Raw genomic sequence first — 14,887 nt, forward strand, 5'->3', positions numbered from 1 at the left:
GATCGATGCTCCTGTGCTCCCAACCCCTAAACCCTAAACCCTAAACCCTAAACCCTAAACCCTAAACCCTAAAGCCTAAACCCTAAAACCCTAAACCCTAAACCCTAAACCCTAAACCCTAAACCCTAAACCCTAAACCCTAAACGAGTTATTACTAGCCACCTATTTAAACTGAGTTAATAAAAGATCAAAATCTAATTCAGAATTAAAACTATTTGTAATATAGTATTTAATACGATTCCTATAATTAATTATTATCAAATAATATATGGATCAAACCATTTAATATTTAACAATATAAACTTGTCTTCTAGCTTTTAGAAGCCAATTAAGTATTAAAATAGTTGAAGAAACTTGGCCTTGTTTAGTTCAAAAAATTTTCAAGATTCCCTATCATATCGAATCTTTATACGCATGCATAGATTATTAAATATAGATAAAAATAAAAACTAATTGCCAATGGCGAAGCTAAGCTAGATAGTATTTAGGGGGTGCAAATGCACCCCCAAATTTTGTAAAAATAGTGGTTTTTCTAGATTTTCACCATATATGCACCTCTAATAACACAAGTCTATATATCTATGAGCCAAATGCACATCCCTTAATTTTGCTTCAGCTTCGCCACTGTTAATTGCACAGTTTGTCTATAATTTACGAGACGAATCTTTTGAGCATAGTTATTCTATAAACAAATAAAAGTGCTATATTAGTCAAAGCTAATTTTTTTTCGAACTGAACAAGGTCTTGACAAAATACCTTGAAAAACTTGAGATGCTCCAATCCAATAATTGTCTAGCAGCAGGAGTTGGAATAAAGAAACTTGGTGTCAGAATTTGGTGAGCAAGCAGCAATGAATGGAAATAAAGAAACCTGGTGTCAGATGTTGCGTGTTTTGGGGGCTAGGCCAGGGATCGAGATTCCAATCGTGCAGTGCTAACCTAACCATGCTGATGCTATAGAAGGGAAGCCGTCAAGCGAAGGGAAGGGAAGCCATATATACCTACCTTGAAGAAGAAAGTATATATCGGATCGGGAGCTAAGCTTCCACTTAGGTCTTGTTTAGATCTTAAAACGTTTTGGATTTTAACATTATAACACTTTTGTTTTTATTTGACAAATATTGTCAAATTATAAAGTAACTATGCTTAAAAGATTCGTATCGTAATTTACAAGTAAACTGTGCAATTAGTTATCTTTTTTATCTATATTTAATGTTCCATACAAGTGCCACAAGATTCGATGTGATGGGAAATCTTGTAAAATTTTGGGTTTTTTGGTGCATTAAAAAAGGCCTTAATAATATAGAGCTAGCACATACTCTCTCCGTCCCTGAAAGAATCAATTTCTAGGATTCGTGTCAGTCAAACTTTTTAAAGTTTGACTAACTTTATAGAAAAGAGTAACAACATTTATAATATAAAATATACATTATATGAAAATATATTTTATGATGAATCTAATAATACTAATTTGATACTATAAATCTTAGTTTTTTTTTCTAGAAATTTGGTTAAAGTTTAAAAAGTTTGACTTAGGACAACTCTAGAAATTGATTCTTTCAGGGACCGAGAGAGTATATTAATTCTGCATTTTGGCACAAGGAACACTAAAGGCAGGCGCCGCAACTAACATGCATATACCCCCCCAGCATCCATCCTCAATCGGGCAACGGCCGGGCATGCAGCAGCCATTATCATTGCCATTGCCAATGCGCCTGCTACACTACACACCAAAACCGTACCACTGATCCATATGCCTCTCTCTCACTCTATATACATGTTACTGTAGTAAGTAGTACTCCAGTAATAAGTGGAGTATAATAAGTAGTGGTCGATCGGTGAGGGAGCTGTTAATAGATCGAGTGAGTACTTATTGTTAACTAACGAGTACCCCAGCTGGCTAGCTAAGCCTATGCTAGCTGCTGGTTAATACGTACTCCAGTTGGTTACCATGCACCAAGCAGGGCAAGGCACTCCTGCTCCTACCGCCGCCGCGCCGAGCAGCCGCGCCCGCCGCATTGCCCGCCGCACCCGGGACGGCTGCGCCGCAGCCCTCGCCAACACCCTCTGCTCCCTCCTCCTGGGCCTCCTCCTCATCGCCGCCGTCGTCGTCTTCGTTATCTGGCTCGGCCTGCGCCCGCACCGCCCGCGCTTCAACATCGCCTCCTTCTCCGTGGCCGGCGGCCTCGACCCGGACTCTAGCCCGGCCGGTGCCAGCCTCGCATTCAACGTCACCGACCGCAACCCCAACCGGCACATTGGCATCTACTACGACGCCATGCACGCATCCGTCCACTTCTACGACGCGCTCGTCGCCTCCGGCCCGGCCTTCGCCGCCGGTTGGTACCAGCCCAACAGGACCACCACCTCAATCACGGGACTCCTCGTCGTCCTCGGCCCCGCCACCACCGACGCCTCCTGGCCCTCCTTCTCCGTGGCAGTCCGGGCCGGCCGCGTGCCGCTGCGCCTGCAGCTCACAACGGCCATCCGCTTCAGGGTTGCCAACGCCTTCTACTCGGGCCGCCAGAGGATGCATGTCAGCTGCGACCTGCTCGTCGGCGCCCACGGCGACCTGCTGCCGGACTACGTCGGGGCCCCCTGTGACAGATACATCTGATCTTGATATACATATACATAATTACATATACATAACATACATACGTGTATCTGATCTGACTTCCTTGCTTTTATGTTAATTTAATTTATTATTAATCTCTCCGCCGTCTCTGGCTCCCATGCATGTTCGTTACGTGTGTTTTAAGTAATCCGTAGAAAAAGTGGCCTGCCGGTATGCCCACCTTTTTTTTTCATGTAGTTTTTTTGTCGGTTCGGAATTTGATTAGAAAAAATGCTCATACTTACAACGCGAGCAATTCATGTAGTTTTTTTGTCGGTTCGGAATTTGATTAGAAAAAATGCTCATACTTACAACGCGAGCAATCACTAGTACGTAGAGAGGTACTATATATCCTTTGTACGTACACAGAGGTACTATATATCCTTTGTCCTTTGTTTGTATAGGCGGATTGACGAACCACCTGTGCTGTTCGTCTGTGGAAATAAACGCAGATTGACGAATCGTTTCGCCCGTGGAAATAAACTCGCCCGTCGAAGTCGCAAGTCGCTCTTTAGCAATCACTAGCATACAGAGGTACTATACACCCTTTGTCCTTCGTTTGTACAGGCGGATTGACGAACCGCCTGTGCTGTTCGTCTGTAGAAATAAACGCGGATTGACGAATCGTTTCGCCTGTGGAAATAAACTCGCCCGTCGAAGTCACAAGTCGTTCTTTTTTCGCGTAAAATTGCGTGCTTCGCGGCCGGTGGAATTCGAACATGAGACCTCGCCCTTACGCGTAGCCTCCTCTACCACTCCACCTATCATTCAGTTGTGTCTATATTAGAGTTTAGTTCTCCATATATTATCCTAAACCATTGATTACTTGAGGCCCTAAACAGATTCGAATGAAAAAGTTGTCAACTACAAAGTTTCGTAACATTTCAAGATCTACAACTTTTATATTGGTAGTTTCTCCATCCGAGGTCATTTACAAAATTTCAATTTCAAGTTTGAGAAATTCAAACGTAGTTTTCGACGACAAGATGATTTCAAATGAAAAAATTATCAACTACAAAGTTTCATAACTTTTCGAGATCTACAACTTTCATTTTGATGGTTTTTTCAAACGAAGTCATTTGATAAACTCAAAAAATTAAATTTCAAATTATTTCTACAGGCGGTTTAGGAGAACTGCCTTTACTGTGAAAATCTATTTTTGCTGGCGGTTTTTGAGTTGGGCCCGCCAATTTTTTTTACAGATGTTCTTTAATTGAAACCGTTTATAAAAATTAAATTTTACCGCCAGCGTAGAACTTCTCCGGACTAGTGAATTTAAATTTAAATCTATATTTAAATAGGGAAACCAGAGACGTGTTCTAACGTGGCTGCAGCCTGCAGCTGCATCTCACTGCAGCCACACAGCCACAAGAATCACAGCCGAGCACACGATAAACTTACTTGCGAACCTGCATGCATGCATCCCTAAATTTAAAGCATAATTCAATCAGAACTTAAAAAACATACACTCCACTCATTGACAACCATCACTAATTAAACTTGTGCATCCATAATCACAGTAAAACAATTGCATCAACTTTAGGTATATCTAAACAACAATGCTGTGTTGACTGCTGATATAACAGAAGGAAACTACGAGCATTCACATAACATATGTGTGAGAAAACTGAGTGTCCTAAGTACTAGCATCCATACAGACCAATTGGTACCAGAAGGTGGGTCTAATTCACAGTAACACCGGAATGGTGAGAACCCAATTTGTTCTCCAATGCCAAACAATAGTAGTACCAATTTAGTGTAGCATTTCGAGCTCCATTAACATATCACAACCATCCAATGTTCCATAAACATTACTACGATGACAAAGCTCAAGTCAAGTGCTCACTATCCAGAAGTGATGGCGATTCGAATCTATTCCTAACCAACTGGTGATTTATTTCCCACACAAACCACACTCACCCGCTAAAGTGAGCTACAGATCACCAAAAGCATTATTCCGAACTAAGTCATGGGTTCATTTCCCACACAAACCACACTCACCCGCTAAAGTGAGCTACAGATCACCAAAAGCATTATTCCGAACTAAGTCATGGGTTCGACAGGCACCACCGTACACAGAGACCGGCCGACTACTAGGGAGCACCAGAGTTTTGCGTCGTGCCCCCCATTGTCCCCCATTCATCTCCAATATGGTGCATGGATTAGATCAATTCCATGACCAAATAGTGTCCTGGCTTCATGGTCAGAATGAGTTATCTGCCTAGTTAAATGTGGGGCATGCGTTCAACATGACAAGAGAGCCGTCAACGATCGGTCCTTAATCGACATACACAGAACCACTATGGTCAAACACCCCCATAAGGCTCTGCCCGGTCTCAACTTATTTCTCAACACTTGGTTATCAACCATGATAGCAAATATATTGCCATCCCTTTGGTGCCCACTGTTGATATTAGATACGCAAACAGAGAAATCCGCAAGCGCATGGATATCAGTGAGCACTTCACCCGGGAGATATTCTAGAGAATCATTATTTATATTTTTACCACTAGGAGAAAGTGTGCATATGACTAACCCAAATCTATACTTAACCCATGGGCTTACAAGACAAGATAGTGAGATATGAGCGATATAGAGAGAACTCCTTCGTCAGTCTTCTTCTAACCTATGGTAAGCTGTGTAAATATTGTTTTAAGGGGAGTACCTAGAGAAAAGAGACACCTGAGAGAGTGCTTGACCCTGACACCATATATCCTACCGTACCTTCTAATGGGACGTGGATTATGGATACACCAAGGGGATTGTCACTTCCCCCGATGCTACCACAAATCCAGCCAGATAAGGAGTATCTACGAGTGTTCTTAGCCTAAGTACCACGCTTACGCTGTGAACAATTACTCTATTCCCAATGCAAAGTGAATAAAGTAAACCTATAAACCAAAGAACAATAAGAACAATAACTTACTAGTATTAGAAGTCGAATTGCCAAATGATTCGAATCAAGCGTTGGGTTAGGAGACTTGATTCCGCAGATAAAAGAAGAAGACACTGACAGGTCGGGCTTCCTCCACTTCTATCTCCACCCTATACTCTCTCAATCTCTCTTGTTGCTAAAATCGTAAAGAGGCAGATCCATTCGAAGGACCCCTCTCTAGCTAATTCTCTCTAGAAAATATGAATTAAGGTTTTAGAATTAGCTGCTCCCTAGGGGGGTTAGGGTCGTATTTATATGGGGCGTCTAGCCTCTCCGCAATGGATTAATAATTTAGGTTCTATTAAGATCGCACAAAAAGTGAAAGTTCCTTTCAAGATTGGTGAATATATTGACACTGTGGAGTGTGATGTGGTGTCTATGATAGTGTGTCACATGCTGTTGGGAAGACCATGGCAATATGATCGATCATCTCTACATTGTGATAGAACCAATCAGTACACCATCAAGTGGAAGGGCAAGGAGTTGATTCTTAAACCCATGACACCGCAGCAAATTCTAGCTAAGCACTTGTAAAAGAGTTTTGAAGTGAGGAATGAGAGTGCAAAAGAAGGAGAGAAAAACAATTCGAGTGCCTTCCACAAATCAGAGAGTGAGAGCCACAAGCCAAATATGAGATAAAATAATAAAAGAGAGGGAGAGAGCTTAGTGATGATAGCCACCAAATCTGAAATGAGAGAAGTGAGGAGAAACCCAAAACAAGTATTGATCATACTTGTGTGCAAAGACACATTGCTTTGAGCTAAAGACTTAACTTCTGTCCCTAGTATTGTTGCACATATTTTGCAGGAATATGAAGATATCTTTCTAGAGGAAACACCTGTTGGACTTCCTCCCTTGTGTGGCATTGAACATCAAATTGATCTCATTCCTGGAGCTACACTTCCAAACCGTCCAGCTTACCGCACCAACCCTAAAGAAACCAAAGAGATTCAAAGGCAAGTACAAGTACTTTTAGATAAAGGTTATGTGTTGTGTTGTTCCTGTGATTTTGGTGCCAAAGAAAGATGGTTCATGGAGGATGTGTGTAGATTGTAGAGCCATAAATAACATCATTGTTCGTTATCGTCATCCTATTCCTAGGCTAGATGATATGCTTGATGAATTTAGTGGATCTATGATATTTTCTAAAATTGATTTGAGAAGTGGTTACCATCAAATTCGAATAAAAATTGGAGATGAATGGAAATCTGCTTTCAAAACAATGTTTGGGTTGTATGAATGGTTAGTTATGCCTTTCGGTTTGACTAATGCCCCTAGCATGTTTATGAGATTAATGAACCATGTCTTGTGTGCCTTCATTGGAAAATTTGTTGTTGTTTACTTTGATGATATACTAATTTACAGCAAGACATTGGAGGAACATGTTGTTCATATTCAGCAAGTTTTGGACATGCTCAGAAAAGAAAAATTATTTTCTAACATGGAGAAGTGCACATTTTGTACAGAAGAGGTTGTGTTTCTTGGTTTTGTTGTTTTAGGTTCTGGAATTCAAGTTGATGAATCAAAGGTGCAAGCAATAAAGGATTGGCTAACTCCTAAAAATGTAAGCCAGGTGAGAAGTTTTCATGGACTTCTTGGTTTTTACAGGAGATTTGTTAGACATTTCAGCACCATAGCTGTTCCATTGAACGAATTAACAAAGAAAGGTGTTGCCTTCCAATGGGGTGAACCACAAGAGAAAGCTTTCCAAGAACTAAAGAAAAGATTATCCGAAGCCCCCTTGCTTGTGTTGCCGAATTTCACTAAAACCTTTGAGGTTGAAAGTGATGCAAGTGGGATTGGTATTGGAGGCGTTCTCCTACAAAATGGATAGCCGTTGCAAATTTCAGTGAGAAGTTGGGAGGAGCACAACTGAACTATTCGGTGTATGACAAAGAGTTGTATGCTTTGGTAAAAGCACTTGAGACTTGGCAACATTACTTATGGCCAAAAGAATTTGTTATTCATTTAGATCATAAGGCGTTGAAGTATTTGAAGGGCCAATCAAAACTGAACTATAGACATGTCAAATGGGTTGAATTCATTGAAACTTTTTCATATGTTGTGAAATACAAGAAAGGTAAGGAAAACATTGTTGCTCATGCTTTATCCCGTAAAAATGTTTTGCTAAATCAACTTGAAGTAAAAGTGCCTTGAATTAAAAGCATAAAAGAATTATACCCTGCTGATCATGAATTTTCAGAGCCATATGCAAAATGTATAGCTGGAAAAGGATGGGAAAAATATCATATACATGATGGATTTTTGTTTAGAACTAACAAATTGTTTGTTCCACATTGCTCTATTAGACTCTTGTTATTATAGGAAACACATGCAACTGGACTGATGGGTCACTTTGGATGGAGAAAGATCAATGATAATGCTTACAAGATTGAGCTTCCTGAAGAGTATGGTGTTAGCACAACCTTCAATGTTGCTGACTTAACACCATTCTTTGGACTATAAGATTTAGAGTCATTGAGGTCGACTCCTTTTCAAGAGGGGGAGGATGATGAGGATATCCAACCATGCATGATCTTTATCATGTCAATCATTCACCATCCAACCTAAAAGATACAATTCAAGGGCCACATACAAGAAGTCATGCCAATAAACTACAAGAGCAGGTGAAATCATTCCTACTTGATTTCAATTACAATATTTCTGAGAATGTTACTACCTAAGTGCTCTATGTTGATTGTAATCAGGAATACATATGAAGAAAGGGATGAAACGGAGCATGAGGATCAGCCCAATAAGGAGGAATCAGACTAGCATGTTCGGACGTGCGATCAAACCAATGCTAATGGTTCAGACATCTGAACTAATCACTCCAAAAAATGTCATAACTTTCAATTCCCAAAAGATATGAAGGTCAATGAGGACATTTTGGAAAGCTTAAGAAGTCTACTTTTTAATGCAAGAAGTTCCACATATTTGGATATAGTATGCTCGAGATATAGTCAGTTTGGTGAAGACTTCTTTAGAAGTCCAAGTCTGTCACATTAGGAAATTGGTACAAATCTTTGTGCAAAACTGTACCAATCTACAACGTGTCATGGTGCATGGCATATATGGTTGGAAAGAACATCAAGTTAACTTTCCAAAGCATCCAACAGTGCATCATTTGGACTTCTCAAGACGGAGTTATTGCCAAAATACTGACAGCTATTCCAGAAGACCAACAGCCTCGCGTTCCCACTTCACAAGTCATTTTGTGGAGGCCTTTTCACATTCTTAGTCTTTTCATTTCTATCTCGAGTTTACACCTATCTAGCAGAGCTGTTGTCCCCTAAGACTCATTGCAAACGAGGATTTTGATAATTAGAATACATACCACTTTGTTCAGCTGTGTGCTAACAAATCTGGAGAGGGATTCTCTACCCATTTGCTCTTGTGTTTTCCCTTATGGAGATTATGGAAGTGGCCGCGTCATCGGCACCCAATCCGTGCTCCTGATCTTCGTGTTTAGATTGCATAGGTTGGTTCTTTGAGAGTGTGATTGGATGAATCCTTGGTTCAGGCTGCCGTAGAGAGACGGAGGTTGGCTCCTTGTGCGTGTCGTCAGGTTGCATTAGTTATCGCTGCTTGCAGTAAGTTATCCGCCGTTCTTCGGCAAGTTATCAAGATCAAGATCCTACGTCGTGAAGATTGGGACAACGACCTCATCACCTCTACCTTAAGCTAGCGACATGGTACTAAACTTTCCACCCCCTAGGAGGAACCATAGCCCTTGGATCAAATCGACTTAAACGTGTGCTCAAGATTACTCCTCAAAGGCGGTGGAGATAGGATCCGCAAGGTTCACCCTGATTGGTGGACTTAGTGGGGCGGGCGCCCCTGCCCTTCGGGCGGGCGCCTAGCACCTGGACCCGTTTTGCCTCATGTTCGATTTGGAGCCTCATCGAACCTTCTAGATTACTCCTGAGTTGAAGTTCGCAGTATTCTCTCTATGTAAACCTGACATGTGGACCATCTTTGGTTGTTTTCAGCTGACACCCTGCAGAAACAGACAATCACCAAAACTCGTAGAATTCTATCAGTGATAACCCTATATCTACTAGGTGTTTGCATATAGATCTATTTTCATGTCTAGTTGACGGTTAAAATTAGGAGTTATCTACCGTCAACAACTCCCCCAAGCTTACCCTTTGCTCATCTGTGAGCAAAGATAACTCAGTGATGCATCAGGAGTTGCTACAATGCTTTCACGCCTCAAAAGTACACATGCGTTCAAACAAGAACTCTCCTCCAAAATAGAGTGAACTATTCTAACTCAAAACTTACTCGTATTACCTTCCACCATGGGTGATATGACCACGTCACCAAGCAAGATGTCACAAGCTCCAAGTCAAGCTACACCCACTCAAGTTTCACCTACACCCACTCAAGTTTCACCTACACCGACACCATCTCTAACGGAAAAGTTGCCGATGAACGTGTGTTTAGGAGATTCGGTTCGAGAAGTTGAGGGATTCGAGGTGCATGCTGTAGATCCGGGCTAAGGTTGTTTGGATTTGGTAATTAATTGCTGTCAGAGGGGAGTAATTGCGGAAAGACATCATTACTGAAGAGAATTTCGGAGCATTAATGATTTTATACTCCGAAATTGGGGGCATGTGTTGATACCGTTTTTTGACACGTATCCGGACAGATAGTGGAACCTGGATCGGCAGGTGGAAAAGTAATGGTTGATTGTCAGAAGAGTTACCGATGGGTTAAGATGCCGATGATAAAGCGGCAGGATGTGACCAAGTCCAGGGATGATGATTGATCTATGCCGATGGCCGATGTTGATGGTTGCCGATGCCGATGGAGGGTGATTTGTCGATGATAGCAGAGGAAGGCGCAGGGAGTGTCAATAGGGTGGTGACGGTGTGCCGATCGCCTATGGTGGATAGATTAATATTTTCCATAGTTATTAGAGTTTGTTTTACATACGGATTCCGTTCGATTTCGAATAAGTCCTAGTCGTGTCTAATTGTAACTCTTTTAGACAGGGTATAAATGTAGACCCCGTAGCAATGTAAGGGACAATCACAATCAATCAAACACAAGTTTTTACATCTTTTCCAGCATCTAATTTTCGACGACTTCGTCAACTTGCATATTTTCTTTTTACTTACGAGTTCTTAGGAATTCATCGAGTCAACCTCGGCGAGTTCTCAAGTTCTGCATGAATACCTCTTGACCGTGGCATCCGGGCGTATCGCTGTTGTCGGGACCAAAGTATTCGAGTTATCACCTTTGTCGGCTGTAAGGTTAAATCGGCTGGCACGCCTTAACATTGAATCGGGTATTAGCCTTTTGTGTTTGCAGATCCACTTTTGCATCAACAAATGTGCTATGTGTTAATGGGATGTTCTAGTGGGTGATGATGTGGATATTTTGCATGGCAACAAAAATAGCTAGTGAGATTTATCTTTATAAGAGATATAGAAAAGAACAACTTCAAGAGACTATATCCTTTAGAATCGTTAGGAATAGAGGTTTTGTTGGGAAAAATACCCTCAAAAAGCTTCTCTAAGTGGTTATCCGAATATAGTCATACTCTATTCTGAATTTCTCGCTAGTCAAAGATAACAAAAATAGCATATTCTGGATTTCTCAGTAGACAAAGATAGATAACAAAAATAGCTCTCTAGAGTATACACAATATATTAAAAAGTTGTTAGAGAGTGAAAATATATAGAAAACAATTTTATACAGATGATTTTCCAAATGATGATTCAAAGTGTGAAATTTGAAAAGACTCTTAGACATGCTCTAAGTGGAAGGAACAAAAACATGGGGTAATACTCATGCCAACAATTACCCTAAAATCTCTAGATATGCTGCTGCTCTTTGCAACCCAGTATGGCGAATATTGGCGTGCAATCTCGGTACGTATCTCGCCATATGATGTTAGGATCTTTGCAACCCTGTGTTGCGTGCAATCTCGGTATCTCGCCATATGATGTTAGGATTTCTTTTCCTGCAACTGCCAAGAGAACAAATATATATTGCATACGATTAGCAGGCAACTAGGAGTAGTAAAGTAACGCAAATCCCCACTTATAAAAAGATAAAGAGGAAACTTTATCAACAATTAATTCACCTTTTTGTGGTACTTCCTATGAAGCTTCAGTGCAACAACACAAGCCCTTTTCGCGTCCAGATTCCCGTTAACATCATTCAATATCTGAACCAAGCAAAAAAGGAAATCACAATTTACATGAGGCTAAATTCTGCCAAACTTTAGATGTGGGAGCAATTAGCGATGCCGCCTTTATCCTTATGCATCTCTGTTGTAAAAACAAGCGAGAGTTTCTAGGTTAAGTAATCCCTTCAGCTAGCTTACCCTAATAATGTCATCAATCCCTCGAGCCTCTTGCAGAAGCTTTGGACTGTTCTCTTTCAGGACACTAGCAACCAGGAAAACCGAAATAGGGACAGGTCCATCGCCACCATTTGCCCTGTTCTTCATATTCTCCCTCTCGTACTTGCCAAACTGACGTATTGATTTTACCTTTGGTTTAAATCCTTCAATTTTGTGGACTGCAGCCCCAGTCTCTTCATAAGTGGAGCAAATGTCAGGATCATATTCTAGAGCCCACATCATCTGCAGATACGATTCAGAACAATATGGTCATCAGTCGTCAAACCAATTTCTTCATACACCACATGCCAAATAAAATAAGTTCGCCTACCTTCCTATGGTCTCTGAACAGTTACCAATGGACAAACACAGCACATTTGTTTAGCCTTCATAAATCATAGGTGGAAAGATCTCATAAATACAATTCTTCACAATTATCAAAGTTTTAGATCATTTTCTTTGGTGAGGTACTGTAGAGTTTAATTCTATTTGTGAGAAGATTAATATATACTGAGAATATTTGATGATATGTACTGAGCCATACGAGTGCATGGCTTGGAGGGCAACAAGCCTCTCTAAGAGATAAGACAGGTTATGACAGGGTTGCAATCAATCATAAACTAACCACATCTGGAGATGCCTAATATAATCTAACACCATTGAACATAGAGGGCTTCACAAATCTTCAATTTTTGTCTCTTTTTCTTGACAAAAATACGTTGGCAGCCAACGTATTTTTGTTCCAGATTCAAAGTCACATGTCAGGATGTAACATTTACCTCCCAAAGGTACAAGGAATCCCCAAATGATAGTTCTCGCCGGAACAATACCATGAACATGCGGAATGCAAAGAGATAGTCACCCCCGCCAAGTGTTTCTGTGTTGAGGAGTCAACAAGAACCAATTGCAGGATGTAAAAGCAGCAAATTTTGACACAGAATTGAATGTCTAACAGTAACAGCCCGTACAAGTCTTTGTTCCATACCTAGGTGGCCATGCAACTTTGGATCAAGCACCTGAATGATAGAAGCAAGATGCTGAAGCTGGTTTTCCACCCCAACTGACTGCTGTGTACATCTGAAATTGCCTCGCTTGAAAATTTTAGAAAGATGGTGATTAAAAGTTCAGAAGAATGATGTCACAGGGAAAAGCATCGGACAGCTAGATGGAGAAGAAGTTTTTACCAGCCTACGCATCAATCTCTCAAAGCACCAAAATGCATCTGCTTCATCGTTGAGTAGCACTATCATGGGTGAACATAAATCACTCATCCCTAATTAATTAAGAGGGGTGGAGAAAAAAACCTTATTATGTCAGATTTCCTTGCGGGCAATAAACAAGGCCACTGTGCAAGTAAGAGGCACTGACCTTGACAATAACCAACTTCTTTGTCGATCCATGCATAGACAGCAAGAATATCCCACAACTTTGAAAGATTATCTTTGTTCTCGTAAAATACCATGGTGCGGTCAGTGCGCAGAACATCAAGGCCTACCATGCAGCAGTTATGTAAGGAGGAGAAAATAATGGCAGACAGTGGCGAAGCTAGAGCAATTTAGAGGGTGGTGCATTTTTCTTGTAGATGTAAAAATATAAGCAACAACCATGGTGAAAATTTAATTTTAGCAGTGTTTTTTTTTTAAAATTCTTGTGGGTGCATTTGCACCCACAAGCTATAACATAGCTTCGCCACTGGCAGATCATAGGAGGAGAAGAATCGACCTTACCTATTTGATGTAATGTAAGCTTCCAGCCAATGATTTGTTTATCCAAGACAAGGTTCATGGAGTTGTTATCAACATCAATTCCATTTCCACTGCTGCCATTGGTGGTGGTGGTGGTAGAAGTACCTTGCGTGTCTGAAGTAGCCTCCAGTAATACCAATGGATCCTTGATAGGGAATCCATCCTCAGTTATAACCGGGGCAGTGATAATTTTACCACTGCCAACATGAGAATCCATTTCTTTGCATTCTTCCTTCCATCTGGCATACTGCATCCTGATCATTGTTGTTCATTCAAGGAAAAGAATATACATTCAGTCCACTGGTTGAGAAAGGAAGGGAGGTACAGTAGCAGTGAAGAGAAAGGGTGGTTCACCGATCGACCTTCTCCGCTCCCTAATCTGGTCCCTCTCATCGAAGGTGCTGCCAGGGTCAAAGCAGCCGAGCAAGAACTCCCAAACCTCTCCCCTGATTGCGGGGTGCACACCCTGACATATTTTTTTTTATTTTTTAGGAAGGGATTAGTGAAATGAAATTTGGTGCGGGACGGATGTGAGCAAGGATGGACTCAAAATTTCATTTCATTTCAGCCTGACATAGAATACGTACGTAGGCCTTGTTTTCAATTTATTTATCTATCTATATATAGTGAAAAATTAAAATGGAACTGGAATGAACTGTAGCCTACCCCTCTCTGTATGCGGCTGAGAACAGAGGCGATATCCAGGCATCCGTCACGCGTGAAGGCAGCATGCCATTTCCGAACGCTCAGTGTCTTCCCCGCCTGAAATGAAAGCAGTGAAAACAAGTCAACTCAAATTAACATGGGGTGGGGATCTCGACTCGAACCAATCGGGGGCTACCACTCACCTTGATCTTGAACTTGGTGTTGGGGACGTTTTGGCTGCAATCGGGGCGGACCTGGTAGAAGGAATCGGCGGCTTGCCCGCTGTTGCCCCATTTCTTCATGGATTCCCTTCCCTTCCCTTGCCTTCTTTTACCTGCTACTAGAACCACAACTATCCGCAGCTAGTAGCAGCAGACCGATCCTCTTCCTCTCAACAAGTATGTATGAATGAACGGATCAAGAAGAGTAAGGTCGTACGGGGGGGCGGGAGGAAGAGAGCTGAGCTGAGCTGGATCGAGGGAGATAGGGAGGGAGGAACCGGGATCCCGGGAGGAAGATGCCACCGAGCGGTTGTTAGGTTGGGCGGGTCAGCTCCAACCGCAGAGGCTACAGCTACAGCTAGCGGGC

General features: G+C 41.5%; 2 protein-coding genes across 2 annotated transcripts; one reads left to right on the forward strand and one right to left on the reverse strand.

Moving 5' to 3' along the window:
- On the forward strand, window positions 1,683-2,713 carry LOC8081570 (NDR1/HIN1-like protein 2). Its single transcript, XM_002463410.2, has one exon. It carries the CDS (start codon window positions 1,951-1,953, stop codon window positions 2,614-2,616), a length of 666 nt encoding a protein of 221 aa, XP_002463455.1. The 5' UTR covers window positions 1,683-1,950; the 3' UTR covers window positions 2,617-2,713.
- Window positions 11,175-14,887, reverse strand: LOC8059226 (GTPase-activating protein GYP7). The gene is made up of 11 exons (XM_002466004.2): window positions 14,503-14,887; window positions 14,321-14,416; window positions 14,017-14,120; window positions 13,637-13,908; window positions 13,278-13,400; window positions 13,094-13,182; window positions 12,895-13,000; window positions 12,689-12,786; window positions 11,892-12,152; window positions 11,649-11,732; window positions 11,175-11,531 (listed from the first exon to the last, which is right to left on the reverse strand). The coding sequence occupies exons 1-11, from the start codon at window positions 14,599-14,601 to the stop codon at window positions 11,511-11,513; spliced, it is 1,353 nt and encodes a 450-aa protein (XP_002466049.1). The 5' UTR covers window positions 14,602-14,887; the 3' UTR covers window positions 11,175-11,510.

The sequence above is a fragment of the Sorghum bicolor genome, chromosome 1 (assembly GCF_000003195.3).
Source record: "Sorghum bicolor cultivar BTx623 chromosome 1, Sorghum_bicolor_NCBIv3, whole genome shotgun sequence".
NCBI lineage: Eukaryota > Viridiplantae > Streptophyta > Magnoliopsida > Poales > Poaceae > Sorghum > Sorghum bicolor.